This window comes from Phytophthora parasitica, assembly GCF_000247585.1.
Source record: "Phytophthora parasitica INRA-310 unplaced genomic scaffold supercont2.41, whole genome shotgun sequence".
NCBI lineage: Eukaryota > Oomycota > Peronosporomycetes > Peronosporales > Peronosporaceae > Phytophthora > Phytophthora nicotianae.
Genome location: NW_008649027.1, coordinates 506,487 through 524,610, shown reverse-complemented (window position 1 = coordinate 524,610; position 18,124 = coordinate 506,487). Strand labels below are relative to the sequence as shown.

Genomic DNA, 18,124 nt, shown 5'->3' with positions numbered 1-18,124 from the left:
TATAACTTCTCCATTGGACGGGAATTTATATTTTACCCGATTGTTATTTTACGACATGGACAATACCTGGATTATTTCTATACCTGATACATGGACTGTAGCATTGTCGAGTTTTCAAGAACGATCCAATAATTATTTACACCGGAAACGATTCCTTCACCACATAGCTTGTTGTGCTTGCCCCCTACAGAGACCTGGAGACAACTGGACGCTTCAACGGGAGAACGACCTAGTCATAACTTTCATTCCACGAGGAGAACCCCTGCGGCTATAATACCAGAAGCTTGTAAAGTTAGCTCATCAAGCAGCACTGTCCGCTTAGGCCTAGCGTAACCTGTTTGTATCATCACTTTATTAATTGCTGTGAACCGGTGGTGAGTTTGGAGATTGGACAAGAAAGTTAACTCAAGGAAGCAAAGTCAATTGTTCCGTTCTACCTTTGGCTTGGAGACACACATCGATAGAACACACGCTGGGGACCCCAGTGTCGCCTACGCAACTTGGTGCCTGGGAGCTGTAGGCGGAGCAATCGTAAGGAGTAAACTGTTCCTTGAGTTTTCTGGTTTTCCGGCAGCACCACGTGCACTGAGCGTTAAGTGCAGTCTCTAGAGTAGCAAATGGGGCCTGCAGATTGTTAGAAAACGGAGATGTTTTGAGCTTTACCATGTTTGTCGATAAAGCGGCATCGTCGAAGCAGGCACCCGAGTAATCTTTTTCACTCTCGTAGAATAGTTTGAATTTGGCGAACTTGTCGATGCCAGAAACTCCACAGAGACCGTCACTATTGGGGTTATTGACGACGTTGGTGTCAGCTGTGTACGCTCTGTAAGCGGTATCGTAGCTCTGAAATGTAGCTAATGCTGTTGCGTCGCAGTCGGCGCCAAACGTTCAATAGCATGACAAACTACAGCTAACTTACTCGTGAAATCGAGTACATTCCTCAAGTAGCGGTCAGGCCAGAAGCTTTATGCTGCAGAAGAATTACCAGAGATGAACGATCCAGAACGTGGCCTCGTAGGCGTCAGCTTCGATTGCATCAGGAAAATTTTACATTTCAGAATACCTTGGCAAGTTCAAAGCCTTTCGAATCGGAATTCGATGCCCCGATGTGGACAGTCGCGCCGCAATGCCACGACTCGAAATTTGTTGCTGTCCGTCAGGGCTCACAGAGACTGAACACTCCACTCGGCTCAGCGATGAGGGTGGACCAAGGTGACAACGTTTAGCATTTGCATCACGACGGTCGCCGTTATTGGCGTAACGGACTGCCCCGTAAACCTACATGAGCCCATAGCGGAAACGGTTGCCACCAGCTAACCGCAGACCAGACCTTCGCTCGCCATGTTCTTTTTTGCGAGGCGGTCCATTCCCTATGCTGCAGGATCGTGGGACCGCTTTTCGTGCGTGATGGCGGTTTGACTAGGCTGGCTCCACCGAGCCTCCGACCTCAAAGCTCGGCTTCAACTTTGAGGACAAACCGCAGCAACACCTTCTAGGCTGGCAACACATCTTGTGCGCTGGTTTCTGATAGTGTCGGAGGTTCTTTGCGGATTTTCCTCTGCTTTTGATTCAACATGCACTGCTCGCAGTACTATACGACGCTGTTTCAGCTGCATATCCTGCATTGCAACTTGCAGTGCCATTCAGCGCCGCTCGCCTGTCTGATTTTCAGGGCTGAACTAACGCCGTGTGTCCGCGACACCCGTGGCAACTTTTGTCAGCTCCTTGCTGAGCCCAGGCCTCGCGTCGAAACCACACACAAACTCCAGGTGGTTGCACACGTTGTAACTCTGTCGTGGCGACGCAAAAGGGCCGATCTTCGGTCGCATATCGATCGGCACACATCCAGCCAGAGCTCAGCGCCACACTATCCAGCGTCCGCACGAACTGACGCAGTCGGTATTTCCAGCCAACCACCTCACGTCACTCTCCGGAGGCGACGTACACAGAGCTCTGCTTGCAGGTATATCCGCCAGCTCTGCACGTTGTAGCATCCCCTGCGCCCGTCCACACTAGGAAGCGACCGACAGAACAAGACGATAAAACGCACCGGACCATTTAACGTAGCGTAGCGCAGGACAACTACAGGCGACCATGAACATGTTCCAGAGCGGAGTGCAGGTGTTCATCCCGGCGGCACTTAACCGGCCCACACACACGCTATACAGCATCTGTATGCTGGTGCAGCCCACTAATCAGGAATGGACCGTCAACCGCCGCTACTCGCAGTTCCTACAGCTGCGCAAGGACATCCAACACAGGCTCGCCACGCGCGGCGTATCGTGTGCTAACTGCGCCAGCTTTAACCGCGCCATCAGCAAGTTCCGCTTCCCGGGTAAGTCGCTACTCCGCACCAACGCGGTAGTGCGCCACCGCGTCTCAACCCTACAGGAATTCCTCAAGCTGCTCGTGGGGCGTGTATACAACGACCTCCCCAAGTGTGGTATCTGTGGCGAGGAGATTAAGGACATGATGCGACCATTTCTTATTCGAGGAGCTCAGCCCATGAACGGCTCCATCATCTCGAAGATCAACAAGTCGCTTTCACTTGCATCGTACGCCGTAGTGGACCAGCCGATAATGCCCGTGCCCGAACCGGCCCCGCCCATTTCGCCCTCACTGATGGGCAGGGAATTATTCAGTGCCAGCAAGTCGTCCAGCAAACCCATTTTCACACACAGTCAGGTTTCAGGCAGTAAATCCATCTTCTCGCGTAGCAAGGCGATGATGAGTACGACGTCGGACGACGCGTCCACACAGCCGAACGAGTCGGAGGACCCCATTATGGACTACTCGGATAGCGATGAGGACGGCTACGGCAAGAAGTACGACGATCAACGTTGCTACGATGAGGGTGTCCCTCTCGAGGAGGCTATGAAGCAGGTGGTGGTACCGAAGGGTGCTCGCCTTACATGCGAAGAAGTGGTTGTCCGGCTAACATCGATGTGGGCTGCTTACGATCTGGATGAGGCACTCTCATCCTTACCGCCTGAGCGCCTTTCACAGCAGGCCAACTTCTCTGTCGACGAGAAAGAATACGCGTTTTAGGTGTGTTTGGATAGTGCAATTTTGCTTTTCCACCTCAAAGGTAACTGCTAGTCGGCCAAACAGAGCCGCATCGCTCCGTGGGCAGAGCATTGTGCAAAACTAAGTATGAAGCAGTCAGTATAATATCAATCCGAGCAGCACACATGGGTAGGCATGAATGCGTCTTCAACTTGTTGCGATTTCTTGAGCAATCACGTCACTAAGTTTCATTTCCCTGTTTACGCTTCGATACTGGCCGATCTCGCTCAAAATGGGGCTTTTATAACTTGTCGGGGTCGGCGATACCGGTGGCAACCACGGAGACGCGCAACTTGCCACCCAGTGAGTCGTCAAATGTCGAGCCGAAAATAATATTGGCATGCGGGTCGTCGAGCTCCCTCGTCACGCGCTCTGCAGCTTCATCGACTTCAAAAAGCGTCAAGTCGGAGCCTCCTGTGATGTTAACGATCATGCCCTTGGCGTCCTGCATCACGGCAGAGAATGGTTAATTCGTCGAGCATTGCACAGGGTTATCGCTTACAATGACATTCGTTCGATACAAACCTTAATCGAAATATCACCAAGAAGAGGATTCGCTAGTGCATCCTCAGCAGCACACAGAGCCCTACAAGATGATCGTAAACCCAATCAACCCGTTATTATAATAGGCCATATCGTAAGTTACTCTTCAATGACAATCAGACGCACCGGTTCTCTCCATCTGCCTCTCCACTTCCCATCATGGCGTTTCCCATGTTTTGCATCACCTGCAGTTACAGTGTTAACAGATCGTTGAAAACGTAATGTCGCTTTCAAGTAAACGTTAATTGAGCTGCATACCGATTGAACGTCCGCAAAGTCAAGGTTAATGAGCCCTGGCATCACCATCAAATCGGAAATGTTCTTGACACCGTCAAGGAGCACATTGTCCGCCATTCTGAGAGTGGAAGAACCGCCATCGTTAGCGAATTAATCGTAGTGGTCATACACAAATCGAACTGCTCAAGTCACGTACCTGAATGCATCCATCAACGAGGTGCGCTCATTTGACATGTTGAACAGATTTTGGTTCGGGATCACAAGCATCGTATCGACGCTATCCTTCAGTTCTGCAAGGCCTTGTGCCGCAAGCTTAGCGCGGTTATTACCCTCAAACCGGAACGGCTACGGAGTATAGCGAATCCAGGGGTGTTAGATCATAATATTCGGTTAACACTTTTACAGTTAGTGAATACCTTGGTAACCACTGCTACGGTGAGGATACCAGCCTCTAAAGCAGCCTGTGCGATGACGGGGGCTGCGCCGGTGCCAGTTCCACCGCCCATGCCTGCAGTAACAAACATCTGCATAGGGACAAAGGATATCGGGAGTCAGAGCACTCGTCGTCATCACCTAGGAGTTTCTTTCGCTTCAACCCGAACGAAGCTTTTTGCAACAACTGCTGTCATCTAAACGCACCATGTTTGCACCCTGAACGCGCTCCAAAATCTCGTCAATCGCAGTTTCTGCGGCCTCACGGCTAATCAGCCAGTGTAAGTGATTGCAACACGTCAGTAAATACTTCGGTGTTGTCAACATCAGGTCAACTCACCCAACTTCGGGGTTGGCACCACAGCCCAGTCCTCCAGTCAGTTCAGGGGCCATCTGAACGCGGTTCTCCGTCAGTGTTGTGCGCAAGTGCTGAGCGTCCGTATTGCAAACAAGAAACTCCACGCCTTGTAGGCCTCGCGCGATCATGTTGTTCACTGCCAGTTCACGACAAACCGGTCCGTACAATCAATTAGCACCAATTCATCACACCAGCAAAATAGCTATCCACTAGTGGTTCACATGCCTGCATTTCCTCCAGCTCCTCCGACACCGACCACCACAATCTTCGGAGCGAAGCCCGACAGGTCTGTCACGGGGTGGTCCTGTGTGAGCCAAAGTGGCTGTGTGGAGCTCATGGCGGGCGGTACGAGCTTCTTCTCCACCGCCGGCGGTGAAACTGCGCTCACATCTGTTGGTGATTCAGGTTTTCCCTCCACGTCCACTTTCACCGCGTCGTCCTCGTCTTTTTGAGCCTTTTTAAAGCCCTGTATTCAGTACGACATGTCAAACACGCTTTTCCCCCTAGTTTTCATAGACTTGACGGATTTTACCAAGCGCAACGCGGCAGCTGCGGCTTCAGTCGCTTCAGTAGAGAAGGCGAGGTGCTGGGTGACGGTTTGGGAGGCCTGGCGGGCACGCAGCAGCGCCGTCGCCGCAGCTTTCATGCGGGAAATCGCCATGAACTGGATCGGTAGGTTTGTGGTAGCTGCAGAAATCCTTTTTATCAGCATATTCACTATTGGAGGTCTTCTCATTCTTAGCGTGTATTTATCGAACAACCGCAAATATGTACCCATTTTCTTTCAAGCTTTTTGCTCCTGGTGGCGTAGTTCCTCCACATTGGCCTTAATATACAGGAGTACTTCTGCTTCGGTCAGATCCAATTGAATGCCGTAGTTGTGTCCCACGAACGTGCTGAAAGCATCAACGTCCGAACACAGAAGGCGTGCTGTGTCGGTCCAGATGACCACGTCACTGATCACCAGCTTCGAAGAGGTGAGCAAGTTGAAGCTGTTGCGATGTACACCGAAAAGTTAAACAGCAATACCGACAACGCATTGCACAACCTGTACGTACCCATAACGACGCATCAACTCGGCCGCATCGTTGGGCCAGCGGTCGGCTTTCGATGGTACCTTGGTTACTTGGCAGTCGGGCAAGGTAGTCGCCAGAATGTCTACGCAGGAAAGCGAGAAAAGCATACATACCCGTTAGCTCTGCATGTAGCACAACACACTACCATACCGAGCAAACGATCGCAGATAGCATATTCTTCGCTGTTGACTCGCCCAGCCAACGTGTAGTGCACCATTCCGTTTGTTGGCGACGAAAATGTGAAAATATCGATAACCTCAGAATAGTTCATGTTTACTAAAAAAAATGCACATTAGATCCAGCTCACTAGCAACATGTCATTCCTATTCGTACATGAATTCTACTGTTGCGCATTTGCGTTTACATTCTCTCGCCGCCTTTTTGCTTCTGCACCGACACGTTTAAACTTTTTGCTCTCCGTCTTGTTCAGGCCACGATACTTTTGTTTATCCCAGCGGGACATCTGCAACGAATCCCGGCACCCAGCGCCACCTTCCCAGTGTCGGGAGGTAGATCTTTTTGCTGCTACGTCGTTTCCGCAGGAGCACACTTTAACCGAGCTCGATTGCTCCTTTGAGCACAACCCGCAAATCATCCGACTGGCAAATTTACCCAGGTTAGCCTCTGGACAATCACTCGAGTCGTGACATACATCACAAGGGAAGGCTTTGCCACAACACTGGAATCTAAACCAGCGTAGTGAGTGTTTGTAGTGATCACACGCTCCATTGCGAGGCAGCGGTTGTCCCAACATGAAAGTCTCCACGATCTGTTTAGCTCCTTTCTTGCTCTTGGCAACCTTTGCGGCAGTACCATCGGGCGATTTACTGCGTTTAGTGCTTGATCCCTCCCGTTGGCCAGCCACGAAGCGTTTTGCCATCACAGCAAGTTTGATGTGGCAAGAAAAGCACGCTTGCTCTGCTCGCTGTCTCGGCGTTATCCTCTCCAGTAATGCTTCGCATCCGCACTCCAAGCAAGTGACTAATACATCTGTGGGGAGCACGTCGACGATTGAGCAGTTCTCAGTGTCCACATAAGCTAGCACATCGCTCTGCGAATGAGCAAAGACTGGTCTCATCATCACGTGGTGAAGTACACTGCATCGTGGGCACCACTTCTGGATTTCAGGAGAGCTTAAACTCAGAATGGCGTCAAATTTGAGTGGACAGTTATCGCACTGGACCTGGAATACCAATCGATGCGCAACCAGCGTGCCAACTTCGTGTAGGAACAAATCTTCGAGGCGGATTTGAGTGCCCTTGACTTCAGGCTCGGTCTCGACAGCAACGCGCTTCTCAGGGGGAGTAATTTTTAAGTTCTGAGCGTGACCTTCGCATCTGATTGATTCTGCTTCGTCCTCTTTGTCATTATCCTCTTTGGCAGCAATGGTGGGATCCACGCCACGCCGCATAAGCTCACATAGCATTTTGAAGCGGTCAATGCACTCGTTCAGGGACCTGCCTTCAACCTCATTTGCTATGCTTGTCCAGCGCTCCTTCTTGTCCATTGAAGCTGGATACTTTTTCAACGCCAGATCTAGTGCTCGCTGCTGTGCCTCCGTCCACTCTTTGCTGTCTTCAGCTTGAATGATAAACTTCTCATTGTTGGATTTTAGTGATTTCCTTTCCACTTTCTCATCTGTTTCAGTATTTTTCGATTTGATCGCAGTTCGACTTGGAGAGCCCAGCTGCGCTACCACAGCGCGTGGCGGGGCATCAGTTCCTTGTGTCTGCTCCTTGTTATTTGCTCCAGTATTCTTAAGCTCGTGCGAGAACTTGCACTTGTCTCCATCACGGCATCTGTTTTGCGCGAAAAACTTGCATCTGCGTACCCGCGTCCTACTTTTCATCTTTGGTTCAGCTGCTACCTCAGGTGGCTGTGCCGGGTCAGCATCGCGGACAACCGATGTAACACCAGCTTCTGGGGCTTCAGAGTCGTCACTACCGCTTTCAATCTTCAGCTTTCCCTCCTTCTTTACATGCGAGAACTTGCAATTGTCTCCGTCTCTGCAGTTGCCTCTAGCGAAGAATCGGCATGGTCGTTGGCCACGTCTTCTCGTCGATTTTTTCTCAGGTAAAACTGGTATTTCTTCAGAAACTTCCAACTCACCCTGTGCATTACTCAATTCTGCCAGCTCTTGCTCTGCCTCAACATTTTTCTCGAATGGTGCGATGACTCTCCAGAAAATATTGTCGATCCAGGTCAGCAGCTTCCTGAGCGCGAACATTCCGCAAAGCTGCTGAGCTCTGGCATTCACTGCAACGTTCAATACTTCAACCTGCTCGTCCGACAGTCGACTACTCCACTGCGCAAAGTCTACTTGGGCAGCTTCCAATGGATATTTCCCCGGCAGCGTCATCTGCAGCTCCACTTGGCCCTTTAGCCGCGCCGGCAGCTCCGGATCTGATAGACTCAAGTAGAGACGAACATGTTTGTCCTGCGTCGTAGCGTCCTCGCTGCTCAACTGCAAGTGGTAACGGCGCTCCAATGCCATCCACTCCTTCTTGGCGGCGTCCGTCTCGTTCGCCAGCGTCTCCTGCCAGCTCGGGTCCGCCATTATACTCGTCAACCTCTGTGCTAGACGGCAAGTTCGAGAATGGTTGTTTTTAGGAAAATTATATTTTATCGGATTTCTTGTGATTTTTCACTGTACCGGAAGAAAAGTTCCCCGAAACTTCGGTCAGGTGGTATTTCTTGCAACGGCGGCCACCATGTGGAGTATCCGTCTTCGCGGGCCGCGCGGCAAGCAGGTGGTGCTGAAGATCGACTCGGACGCCAACTTTAAAACGTTCTCAGGTTCATGGACTGCGTGGTGTGAGTGCTTGCCTCTTCGTATTGGCTGAGTGTCTGATAATTACGTTCTACAGAGCTCGCAGTGAAGGAACTGGGGCTGCAGACAAAAGACTCACCTACTTGTACGTGGCCGAAGCTACTGTGGATGATTGTACTTGATCTTGAGTTTGTACTTTGTGCTGCAGTTCGCAAAGGTTTTCCGCCTCGACCAGTAGAAGTGGATGGCTCGGCGCTGGTCAAGTTCGTCTTTGAGGCCAACGACACGGTGGTGGTGGACACGAGCTCAGGCACTGCAGCTCCGATGCAAGCTGCTAGTGCTGCAAAGAAGCCTCCACCGAGACCAAAGCGAGCTGCTGCAAAGAAGACGCAGGCTGCGGCTAAAGCACCGAGAGGTGGAGTACATACGCTGCACCCAACGACCAGTGCGAAGAAGAAGGCCCCGCCGAAGCGGAAAATCACAGGCAGTGGTCATCAGCTTGGTAGCTCGTTGGAGAATAACCCATCGGAAGATGCAGAGGCTGTGGGTGATGGTGAAGGCGAGCCACAACGCAAATATCGCCGCAGTAAAGCGATTAACCTCACGTCCAAGGAAGATGTGGAGATCAGTCTGGTGAACGCTGTGAGTGGGCAATCTCACGGCCGTGCCGCCAAGTTCTTCCGTGCGGCGACGAAGAATGCAGTGGAGCATCAATACGAGATAACACTGGCCACGTCTAGACTGAATGCAGCGTTGGCACATAACTATGAGATCGAAGAGCTATCGACCACCCGACGTGCTGATGGGAGCGCTGCTAAGCTGCGCGTTCGCTTTAAGGAGACACCGCGCACGTGGAAGGAAGAGATAGTGGATCTGCTAAAGACAGACGAACTGCAGGCCATTCTGAAATATGTATTGATATCGGGGGGCGAGACTGGACGAGAAATGCTCAAGCCATTCAACATGGCGCAAGTGTCTACCAGAGTGTTTTGGAGTATTGCGCGCTTGTACGATGGAGATGTTGCTGTTGGACTAGCCGATCTTGTACCCGATGAAGATTGGTCATTCTTAGACGCTCGTACGCGGTAAGTTTGGTTGTCGTTATCGCTGCGTCTGCAGCATGAACCTTTGTTTTTGACATATGATTGCTGGCTCGTTACAGTGTTATGTCCGAGAAAGCTATGGAGGCAAAGGTAGGAGTCAAGACATTTTTCAGCAGCGTTCCTTAGATCTGGTTAATATAATAATTGGTACCTTTCTGTATGCAATTGTAGGTAAATGAAGAGCAGTATAAGTTGTGGAAGCAAGGAAAGCAAGGAACTATCCGGAGTAGCCGTACATCTTCTTTGAAACCGGAGAGTAAGGTGGAAGCAAAGCCCACACGACGTTCTGCAGCTAAGGAGACGAAGCCTGAAGTCATTTCTGTGGACTCCTGTGACGAAGACGAGGCTAAACAAGAGGCAGCAGAGCCAAAGCGACCAGTAGCTCAGACGCCTGCTCTGTCAGCGAAAGAGGCAACTCCGAACACCCTGCGTAGCGCAGCGGCACAAGCTGCGCTGGCCCGGTTTGACCGAAGTGCGCATACAAGTGCTCTTGTATCTGCTTTTCTCCCAGTAACCCAATCGTCTATCAAGAAAGAAACGGCGGTCGACGAAGAGGATACCGAATCTGAGGAGGAAATCGAGGAAGCCATTACGGTGTACTGCGATGCATGCAAGAAAGCTCGTATTTTATCTGCAGAGGAAGCAGCAAACGCTGATCTGGATAAAGATCCGTGGACCTGTACCAATTTGGCGAAGGCTGGACGCAGCGGCGAGTGCGACGCTATCGACGATGAAGTGGCACAGATCGCGGGCAGCCCCATTGCTGATTGGTTACTTAAGGCTTCCATCACTACTCGGCTAGAACTAGCGGACGCTTCTGTGGGTGCCACAATGCATTCTCTTGTGAATCCACTGGACCCATCAGCTCAGATGCTACAGGTAAAGCTTGAAAAGCTGATCGATGAGGTGAGTATACCTGGAGTTGATGATGGGCAACACCGTGCTAACTTGTACATGTGAATGAAATAGGCGCGTCTTGATGAGGTGAACGACTGGATGGCGGAAATTGCTGGTGAGCCTGTAGTGGTGCAACAACTGGAGCTTCAGAAGCTTGGCACGCCTGCCGATTTGATTGCCACACCGACCGACTTGATCCTCGATGCTGTTGCCAATGCTGTTGATGTTTCTCTCGAGGTGGTTAGTTCCTGGCAGACTCGTGCCCAAGCTTTGGTGGAGAAGCACCCCTGGTTGGCAGAATGGCGAACGCTATAGCGCCACCTTTTGTCGACGAAGACAAGTATGTGATGCTGGCCACTGCTTCGATATTCACAGCTATTTGAAAACGAAATGAAAAAGTTATATTTCTTCCGCTTCCAGGCTTTCTGTTCTACACATGCAGAAGGCGACAAACGGCCCATGAAATGGTTCGTTCTGCCCCCTTTCATTGTCGCTTCGCCTCCCGCCACCTCCCGCTATTCCGCTTTATCGCACCATTTCGTGACTGGAGCCTTGATCTGCTAACTCGCTGGCTGCTTAGTCAATCTTGATGGAACTGTAGATCTTGCGCGTAAACCAGAGGCAAGCGAAGTAGCCGATGGTTCCCGTGAGGAAGAAGAACGTGACCGAGATCAGGAACATATAGCCGAAGTACAGGATGCCAGAGACGAACGCCGTAATGTTCAGCTTCGTGAAGAAGTACAGGAACGAGTAGAGGAACAGGTACACGGCTGCAGAGCCAGAGGTGAGGAACGAGCGCCACCACCAGCGGTAGTCCTCTGCGCAGAGCTGGAAGTAGCACATCACGACCGTCACCTCAGCGCACGTGGCCACGAGGATCAGCAGCACAATGAACAGGAAGCCGAACACGTAGTAAATCTGGTGCAACCACAGCGCCGACATGATGAAGAACAGCTCAATGAACACGGCGCCGAAAGGCAGGATGCCACCCACCAGGATGCTGAAAGGCGAGGACAAGTACCACACTTGCTCCGGGATCTGACGCGCGATCTGGTTCGTGCGCACAGGCTGCTCAATGGCAGCAGCCTTGAAGCCAAAGTAGCTGCCGAGGAAAACCAGTGGCACGGAAATGCCGAACCACAACACAAGCAGAGCGAAAAGCGTACCGAACGGGACGGCTTGTGAAGAAGACTTGCCCCACAACACCAGATTCAGCAGGAAGAACACGGCGAAGAGCAGACCAGGGTACAGCACAGCTGTGAGAATCGTGTTCTTCTTCCAGTCCTTGCCGTTGAACATCTTGTACGTACGTGACGAGTGGTAGCCAGCAAAGCTGCCCATGAACACGAAGAGCAGTAGCAAAGTCGTCAGCAGAGAACCACGGTTGGCCGGCGAGAGCAGTCCCAGCAGCGCAATAATCATCGTCGACGCGCTCATGCTGCACACCTGCACACCTGTGCCCACAACCACTGAGAAAAGCATGGGAGAAAGTTGCGGCGGACGGAACACATCGCCGTGAACAAGCTTCCATCCAGACTCCTCCTGCGCCTCCTCCGTAGTCTGAACCTCGTTATAGCGAGCAATATCACGGTGAAGCGTGCGCAGCATGATCATAGCGATCATTCCCGTGAGGAATAGCACGATCATGAGCGAGTTAATGATGGAGAACCAGTGGATCTGGTCGTTCGAGCTCTTGCTGCTGATAATACGGTCCCAACGCTCCTCCCAGACGATATCCGACTTGACGAACTGCACATCGTACGTGTATAGCACAGTGGTCTCTCCCTCCGGGTTCAAGTACTGGTAGTTGCCCTGCGAGACCTCCTCAATGTTGACAAACTTGCCACAAGTGTCCGAGTCGAGTTCCTGCCCAGCCATAGGCTCATTCTCATAGCTGTGCTTGATGGAAGTGGGTACAACCTCGAAGCCGACGACGCGCCACTTGGGGACGTCACCGTCCTCCTCGGCGTATGGGTCCGAGTTCACTGATATGATGATGCGCACGTGGTTGTACAGTAGGTATTTACCGTCCTCATCCACCTCGCCCACAGGGAAGCCGCGCTTGAAAGATCCAGCCTGCTGCGAGTCCGTTGGGTCGCGGTACAACACCGGCAGGTTGTCAACTACCCACTGCACGTAGTACTCATCCTTGATCATGTCGATAAAGGCCTGAGATTGCTCTGACGTGTACGTCATGGGCTTGCACAGCACCTGGCAGATCGCGTCCTTCTCCATCTGCATATTGTAGAGCGAGTCCATGATCGCGTCACCAGCCATGATTTCGCCCAGGTTCTCCTGCTGTTCATTAGTGGCCGTGGGCTTACAGTAAGGCAGGTAGTAGTACTCATACGGCACCAGCGTCTTGGTAGACGTAATCTTGTTCACGTTAAGGCGCACCGTCTCGCCAGCGGCCCAGGACTCGGGCGCCACGCCCGGCACATAGAAGGCGGCACTGGCCTCCTGCACCGCCAGGAGCGCAGCCAGCGCCGTCGCCGCCACGCTCTTCATCCACATCGTGCTTAGGATACAAAGGAAGGAGGGAGGGAAGGAGGGGTGGAAGTTCTCTACTGCCGCTGCCGCCCAACTTCTGGCTTCTTGCGCGGTTTCGAATGAGGGAGTGTGACTGAGCTGCCACGAAGCCGGCGCTATAACGAATACCTTCTCAAGCCGATGAATGGATAAGTAAAAGCCTTCATAAATGAATGCAGACAGTGGGAGAGCTTGTTTGCACGGTAAGCAGCCAATCGCAGCGCTCAGAAAGTATCAGACAAATTCATTGGACAAAAATGAATCGAATCAGAAAACGACACGACCTCGAATCAATTATACGTAAACCACACTTATTACGTGCATCACATAAACCCTCTCATTTCCGTTTTCTATTGGACCCCTCGCGTTTTAACTCCCAAAAGAAAAGCAGCATCGACACTGGAGTTGAAGCTGTCGCGTCACCCTCGAACTGCCATCGCCTGTCGATTGCCATCTTCAGCTCTAAAGGCTAGGTCTGGTACGAGTACTTAGTGAAGGGAATTGGGCTCGAACGTCCAATCCGTTTGAGCGTGACGCAACCAGCCAATCGCCCGCTACACTTAGCCTAACTGGTCTATTGCTGTCACTCTTGATTTGGTCACAGTCGCGAAAACTAGACCAAACCGCCAAACCTGCAGCGATGGAGGTGGCCGTTGTTTCAGAAGCTGTGGTGTCCGAGGCGCTGCATCAGCTCTACAGTCCGCTGAGCTCTCCGCGCGTTCGTCGTCGTGCCGATTCGCTGCTGCAGCAGTTCCAGCGTTCGCCCGAAGCTTCACAGACGGCTCTAGTCGTGTTGCAAAAGCCTATCGTTGACGCAGGGAATACCGAACACAACGCCTTGCTGCGAGCCAAGCGCGCGTTCTCTGCGTCCACGCTCTACTTCACTGTAGCCTCGTACATCCGCAAGTACAAGATGGACGACCCGTCCAACTGGACGCCCGAGGATCGCGCACAGCACGAGATGGTGGTGAAGGAATTCGGTCAGATGGCTCAAGATGTCTGGAACGTTTTAACGGGGCCAAATGGGACCCAAGAAGAGCTGCACGTGCAGACTCATCTGGCCCTCACGATTGCTGTTATCTTGTTGCGCTTCCACGAACCGCAGGGCGACACCACAGTAGTTGGCGCAGTGGAATGGCTTGTTCAAAACCAGAAACACCCAATTGGCGAATGTGTCACGGCTGCGTTGACCAATTTTGCCGTACTGCTGACACTGAAGGTTATTCCAGAAGAAGTGGACAACAAGCGCGTCAAATTCTCCAAGAACAAGCGCGTTCAGTGCGAGGATATGGTGCAACAATGCGCAGCTCACGTGGTTCGTAGCGTTCTGCCGTCAATTTCCACTGCAATTGATGCAAGCGAGGAGCAGGCTCAATTGAAGGGGCTGTTGCTGCAGGCGTTTGCGAGCTGGGTGGAGCATGGCACTGTACCACCTCCAGTTATCATCGAGAGTGGGCTATTGGATCGAGCGTTCGGAGAAGCATTGGTGCCAGCATACTCCGTGCACGCGTTGCAGGTTGTCCGCGAAGTGGTCCGCGCCTGCCGCCACGACGAGCATGTGCAGCTGATGGAGCTTGTTATGCACAATTTTGTGGTTCTAGGAAAGCAGGTCCAAGAGCGCATAGCAGCATCCGAGAAAAGTCTGGATTTTTGCCTTGCTGACTGTGCCAGAGCGTTATCTGAGTGTGGCCAAGCCTTCATCGTGTACTTTGTGGACTATACGCTCGATATGCGCCCCGGATCCTTGGTGTATGAATTCCTAGACGCCATTTTATTCTTTACGTCGCTGAACAACCTCGACATCTCTAACGAAACGATGGAGTTCTGGATTGACTTCCGCACGTACATCTCTGGTAAGCACGAAGAGCGCATGTACGTATTTGAAACGTTCATCTCCCGATTGTTGATCATTTTGATTGAGCGGACCCAGTATCCTGAGGGGTTTGAAGCGTTCCCGGAGGCTGCGAAGGAGGGTTTCTTCCTTTACCGAAGCGAAGTCCGCAACGTGTTCCGTGCACTTGCAACAGTCACAGTGGCTAGCGAGGATAAGTTTATTGTCGATGCTATGCATGCAATCTTCCAGCAGTACGACGACGCCGACTCGGGGTCTGCTTTGCCGGTGAATGTACGTTTGCTGCTGAAATACTGTTTGCTATGTTGCCGAATTAACTCTTTTTGATATTGTGTTGTTGCTAATGTACAGTGGTGGCAGCGTACAGAAGTATACGTACACGCACTTAGTGCATTATCGAAATCGATTCGCGAGGAAGATACATCTCTCGTTCCTAGGCTGTTCGAATACTTGTCGCGGAAGCAGCCCTCTCACCGCGCACTCTTGCGCACAGTTACCATCTTCCTTGGTGTGTCCGGCCATTGGTTCGCAAAACACCCGGAGCAGTTGTCAACCTCCGCGTTCAGAATCATATCCAACGGCTTCGAGTCTCAGAATGACCCTGGATACCCGTTCACTCAGCACGGCATAGAAGACCATGTAGGTGCTGTGGCCCTCCGGAAGTTGACGCTTCGCTGTGGCTCCCACTTTTTCAATCCGCTGTGGATGGACGCGCTGGTTAACCTGTACAGCTCGAACCGTGCAGCAGTGGGCGGTCCGTCGGGGTCGTGTTTGATGGGAAACAGTGCAAAGCTCATCGTCGACTCCATCTGCCATGTCCTTACGACTGTATCGTACAAAGAGGCGCTTCCGGTTGTGGAGGAACTCGGTGCCATCATGTTTGCGGACCTTGCAGCTCGGTACAGTCAACTAAACGCGGACGACGAAAGCTCGGTCGAGTTCCTGTGCGAAATGTTCAATCATTTGCTCGTGTTAGCAACGAGGATCCCTGTGCAGATGGACCAAGAGACCCCGCATCCCGTTCTGTGCGTGCTGCAAAAGCAGTGGGAAGTGTTGGAAACAATTCTGCGTGTGTATGGCTGCTGTGAAGAAGTGGCTGGACAGTTCTGCGCGCTATTGGTCGGCGTGTTTGAATCTTTGCGGTCTCAGGCGCTAGAGATGGCGTCTGCAATCATGCCGGCGTTATTGGAGCAATTCTCACGGAGTTATGATGGTAGTTATCTAAGCGTGATCAAGAGTATCATTGGCTGCGCTGGTGACGACGAGGCTACTGCAGTTAGCTTAGCACGAGTGATGATTATCGTGTGTGAGAGTTCAATGAGCAAGATCGCGGCAGACGGCAGTGTCGATGAACATCCGGGGCTGACTATCGCGCTGTTTTCTTTGGTAATAACATGCGGCACCCATCACCCGTCAATTTTAGTCCAGTCGAACCAGTTGGAAGGTGTGTTGTCGCTAGCACTGCACGCCTTTAAGTCCCAGAACCCTGAAGTTGGAGCTGCAACTCTAGACTTCCTGCTTGAGCTGGGCTCTTTGTACGGTCAGATCCTTCGCACCCCGGAAAACTTGCTGCAGGGGCCAGAGTTCGCAGGCAAACTATTGCTGCACCAACAAATTCAGACTTTATTCTTCGAGAAAGACGTGCAGTACCACGTACTCTTCGCTTTATTCAATGCCGCGGCGGGAGGAATGCCACCAAATTTGATGGAGAAGATCGCAGAGGTCGTTCGGTCTTGCTGGGTTTACTTCGGAAGACAGCGGAGTGAAGAGCTCATTTACCGGCTCCTGTCCGACAGCAACTTTCTGGGTTCACAGGTCAGCGAGCGCGCTCGAACTGAATTCCTCAACTACATTTCCACACCGACGTGCGTGGAAAACTCGCGCAAGTTTAAGCGCGTATTGAACGCGTTCTGCGACCACTTCAAACGCAACCTAACAGGCAGCGCGATGTCCACATGAAATGCTTCTGCTAGTTTGCTGCAAAGTGCTGCCAAAAACAATGAAAACAGCCGAACAGAAACGCAAACAAAAAACGAAAATGAGGCAAAAGAGCGGGCAACCAGATATTTTAGTGATACGATGCAAAGAAAACCTAGGCTTCGCTATTTTGCCTTGTCAACCAAACAATTTCGTTTCTACTGAAACGGGTTGCCAGCGTCCTCCCAGGACGTCGTGTTATTCACCGTAGTGGCAGTGATCAAATGTCCACTTGGAGGGCGAGAAGCATAAGTAGTGTTCGACCACTCCAAAATCTTCTCAGCAATATCCTCCGCCTGTGTCAGTTTAATTGATAATGCCGCGAGTTAATGATGATGCGGGCAAACTAATAAAATAAAAGATTTTACCTTGGTCCACGTCGAAAAGTCAGCATCAGCCATAAACTTTCGGTTCATCGGCGTGTCAATTGTCGTCGGCAGTACACCCAAAACCGACGATTCCTCAGGTAGTTCAGTCCTGCAATAAAGGAATTTCACATCATGAGTAAAAAGCAATATATGGCTTGGACAAGCCTTTTCAAGCCTTACGCTGCACTGGCGATCAAATGATGAGTGGCTGCCTTGATCGCTCCATAAGATACCATGCCAGGAGTTGCCTGAAGTGCGGCAGTTGCGCCCGTGAGAACGAGAAGTCCCCCAGGCACAAGCAAGTGGCTCGCCAAATACGTTGCTACAGAATACGTCAGGCACGACATCGTTAGCAACTCCAGATTGTTTCAACTCGAACCTAGTTCACCCACCTAGAAACGCCGACTCGAGGTTCTTTGAATGCATTTCCCCCAAGTTGATGAGCGAGTCCGCGTCTCGGATACTGCCGCCTGCCCAGCCGCCAGCAGTGCACACGACCGTGTTCACCTTTCCATATCTGTTAGCACACAAACGTCAGTTCGATAATGCAAAGAGTTCCAGTCACCATTGCAAAAAGACCTGCTCGAGATTTCCTTCAGCGTCTGCTCAGCCTGCTGTAGCGAGTTGCTGTTGGGCAGCAACACGTTGTTGTGGGCGTCATCATTCGCCGAGAAGTCAACCGAGGTGACTCCCCATGAAGCACGACCGAAGTGGCTGACCACGCCGCGACCTAGCGCACCAGCACCGCCAACGACAAGCAACTTCTTTGACATCTTGAAGAATGTTAAATGGGCATCACGGCTTTCGTTTTGACATCGAGGTAGGTGTTTAGACGAAGAGATTTGCAGGCGTCTAATACACTTTCTAAATCCTAATTAATTTGATTCATGCCAAATCTTTTAATTTAGAAGCAAAA

The 18,124-nt window shown here is 51.6% G+C and overlaps 9 protein-coding genes across 26 annotated transcripts; 3 read left to right on the top strand and 6 right to left on the bottom strand.

The window, feature by feature from the left end:
- Positions 1-229: 229 nt before the first annotated feature.
- On the bottom strand, positions 230-1,367 carry PPTG_23548 (hypothetical protein; the record flags this gene model as incomplete). Its single annotated transcript, XM_008911450.1, has 3 exons — positions 230-268; positions 664-812; positions 1,319-1,367. The coding sequence occupies 3 exons, from the start codon at positions 1,365-1,367 to the stop codon at positions 230-232; spliced, it is 237 nt and encodes a 78-aa protein (XP_008909698.1).
- A 206-nt stretch (positions 1,368-1,573) lies between these two features.
- On the top strand, positions 1,574-3,252 carry PPTG_14847 (hypothetical protein). The gene has a single exon (XM_008911449.1). It carries the CDS (start codon positions 2,095-2,097, stop codon positions 3,046-3,048), a length of 954 nt encoding a protein of 317 aa, XP_008909697.1. The 5' UTR covers positions 1,574-2,094; the 3' UTR covers positions 3,049-3,252.
- On the bottom strand, positions 3,022-5,346 carry PPTG_14846 (cell division protein FtsZ). 6 transcript variants are annotated; one of them, XM_008911443.1, is made up of 10 exons: positions 5,169-5,346; positions 4,862-5,102; positions 4,619-4,772; positions 4,486-4,546; positions 4,263-4,370; positions 4,043-4,191; positions 3,868-3,964; positions 3,736-3,794; positions 3,592-3,652; positions 3,022-3,511 (listed from the first exon to the last, which is right to left on the bottom strand). In XM_008911443.1, exons 1-10 carry the CDS (start codon positions 5,295-5,297, stop codon positions 3,308-3,310), a joined length of 1,263 nt encoding a protein of 420 aa, XP_008909691.1. In that variant the 5' UTR covers positions 5,298-5,346; the 3' UTR covers positions 3,022-3,307. The 6 variants fall into 6 exon arrangements, with proteins under 6 accessions (XP_008909691.1, XP_008909695.1, XP_008909694.1 ...); XM_008911447.1 differs by having other exon boundaries at positions 4,619-5,102; XM_008911446.1 differs by having other exon boundaries at positions 4,862-5,169.
- A 19-nt stretch (positions 5,347-5,365) lies between these two features.
- Positions 5,366-5,983, bottom strand: PPTG_14845 (hypothetical protein; the record flags this gene model as incomplete). The annotated part of the gene is made up of 3 exons (XM_008911442.1): positions 5,366-5,628; positions 5,695-5,794; positions 5,863-5,983. 3 exons carry the CDS (start codon positions 5,981-5,983, stop codon positions 5,421-5,423), a joined length of 429 nt encoding a protein of 142 aa, XP_008909690.1. The 3' UTR covers positions 5,366-5,420.
- A 69-nt stretch (positions 5,984-6,052) lies between these two features.
- Positions 6,053-8,269, bottom strand: PPTG_14844 (hypothetical protein; the record flags this gene model as incomplete). The annotated part of the gene is made up of 1 exon (XM_008911441.1): positions 6,053-8,269. One exon carries the CDS (start codon positions 8,267-8,269, stop codon positions 6,053-6,055), a length of 2,217 nt encoding a protein of 738 aa, XP_008909689.1.
- Positions 8,270-8,365: 96 nt separating this feature from the next.
- Positions 8,366-10,990, top strand: PPTG_14843 (hypothetical protein). Of its 11 annotated transcripts, none has more exons than XM_008911433.1 (6): positions 8,366-8,508; positions 8,580-8,627; positions 8,691-9,567; positions 9,645-9,675; positions 9,757-10,464; positions 10,555-10,990. In XM_008911433.1, exons 1-6 carry the CDS (start codon positions 8,424-8,426, stop codon positions 10,795-10,797), a joined length of 1,992 nt encoding a protein of 663 aa, XP_008909681.1. In that variant the 5' UTR covers positions 8,366-8,423; the 3' UTR covers positions 10,798-10,990. The 11 variants fall into 11 exon arrangements, with proteins under 11 accessions (XP_008909681.1, XP_008909680.1, XP_008909685.1 ...); XM_008911432.1 differs by having other exon boundaries at positions 9,757-10,491; XM_008911437.1 differs by having other exon boundaries at positions 9,757-10,990.
- On the bottom strand, positions 10,703-13,150 carry PPTG_14842 (hypothetical protein). Its single transcript, XM_008911429.1, has one exon. It carries the CDS (start codon positions 12,994-12,996, stop codon positions 11,059-11,061), a length of 1,938 nt encoding a protein of 645 aa, XP_008909677.1. The 5' UTR covers positions 12,997-13,150; the 3' UTR covers positions 10,703-11,058.
- A 213-nt stretch (positions 13,151-13,363) lies between these two features.
- Positions 13,364-17,245, top strand: PPTG_14841. Of its 2 annotated transcripts, XM_008911428.1 has the most exons (3): positions 13,364-13,489; positions 13,616-15,136; positions 15,215-17,245. In XM_008911428.1, exons 2-3 carry the CDS (start codon positions 13,652-13,654, stop codon positions 16,820-16,822), a joined length of 3,093 nt encoding a protein of 1,030 aa, XP_008909676.1. In that variant the 5' UTR covers positions 13,364-13,489; positions 13,616-13,651; the 3' UTR covers positions 16,823-17,245. The 2 variants fall into 2 exon arrangements, with proteins under 2 accessions (XP_008909676.1, XP_008909675.1); XM_008911427.1 differs by having other exon boundaries at positions 13,364-15,136.
- Positions 16,903-18,063, bottom strand: PPTG_14840. 2 transcript variants are annotated; one of them, XM_008911425.1, is made up of 5 exons: positions 17,788-18,063; positions 17,601-17,725; positions 17,389-17,530; positions 17,209-17,317; positions 16,903-17,136 (listed from the first exon to the last, which is right to left on the bottom strand). In XM_008911425.1, the coding sequence occupies exons 1-5, from the start codon at positions 17,979-17,981 to the stop codon at positions 16,999-17,001; spliced, it is 708 nt and encodes a 235-aa protein (XP_008909673.1). In that variant the 5' UTR covers positions 17,982-18,063; the 3' UTR covers positions 16,903-16,998. The 2 variants fall into 2 exon arrangements, with proteins under 2 accessions (XP_008909673.1, XP_008909674.1); XM_008911426.1 differs by having other exon boundaries at positions 16,903-17,317.
- Between the last annotated feature and the right edge of the window lie 61 nt (positions 18,064-18,124).

Coding starts and splice junctions, on each gene's coding strand:
- PPTG_14847 (XM_008911449.1), top strand. CDS start 2,095: ATGAACATGTTCCAGAGCGGAGTGCAGGTGTTCATCCCGGCGGCACTT.
- PPTG_14846 (XM_008911443.1), bottom strand. CDS start 5,297: ATGGCGATTTCCCGCATGAAAGCTGCGGCGACGGCGCTGCTGCGTGCC. Junction 3,795..3,867: donor ACTTTGCGGACGTTCAATCG/GTATGCAGCTCA, acceptor CTGTAACTGCAG/GTGATGCAAAACATGGGAAA. Junction 3,512..3,591: donor TTGGTGATATTTCGATTAAG/GTTTGTATCGAA, acceptor GCCGTGATGCAG/GACGCCAAGGGCATGATCGT.
- PPTG_14843 (XM_008911430.1), top strand. CDS start 8,424: ATGTGGAGTATCCGTCTTCGCGGGCCGCGCGGCAAGCAGGTGGTGCTG. Junction 8,509..8,579: donor CAACTTTAAAACGTTCTCAG/GTTCATGGACTG, acceptor TACGTTCTACAG/AGCTCGCAGTGAAGGAACTG. Junction 10,492..10,554: donor TTGAAAAGCTGATCGATGAG/GTGAGTATACCT, acceptor TGAATGAAATAG/GCGCGTCTTGATGAGGTGAA.
- PPTG_14842 (XM_008911429.1), bottom strand. CDS start 12,996: ATGTGGATGAAGAGCGTGGCGGCGACGGCGCTGGCTGCGCTCCTGGCG.
- PPTG_14841 (XM_008911428.1), top strand. CDS start 13,652: ATGGAGGTGGCCGTTGTTTCAGAAGCTGTGGTGTCCGAGGCGCTGCAT. Junction 15,137..15,214: donor GGTCTGCTTTGCCGGTGAAT/GTACGTTTGCTG, acceptor GCTAATGTACAG/TGGTGGCAGCGTACAGAAGT.
- PPTG_14840 (XM_008911425.1), bottom strand. CDS start 17,981: ATGTCAAAGAAGTTGCTTGTCGTTGGCGGTGCTGGTGCGCTAGGTCGC. Junction 17,726..17,787: donor CTGAAGGAAATCTCGAGCAG/GTCTTTTTGCAA, acceptor GTGTGCTAACAG/ATATGGAAAGGTGAACACGG. Junction 17,137..17,208: donor ACTTTTCGACGTGGACCAAG/GTAAAATCTTTT, acceptor AAACTGACACAG/GCGGAGGATATTGCTGAGAA.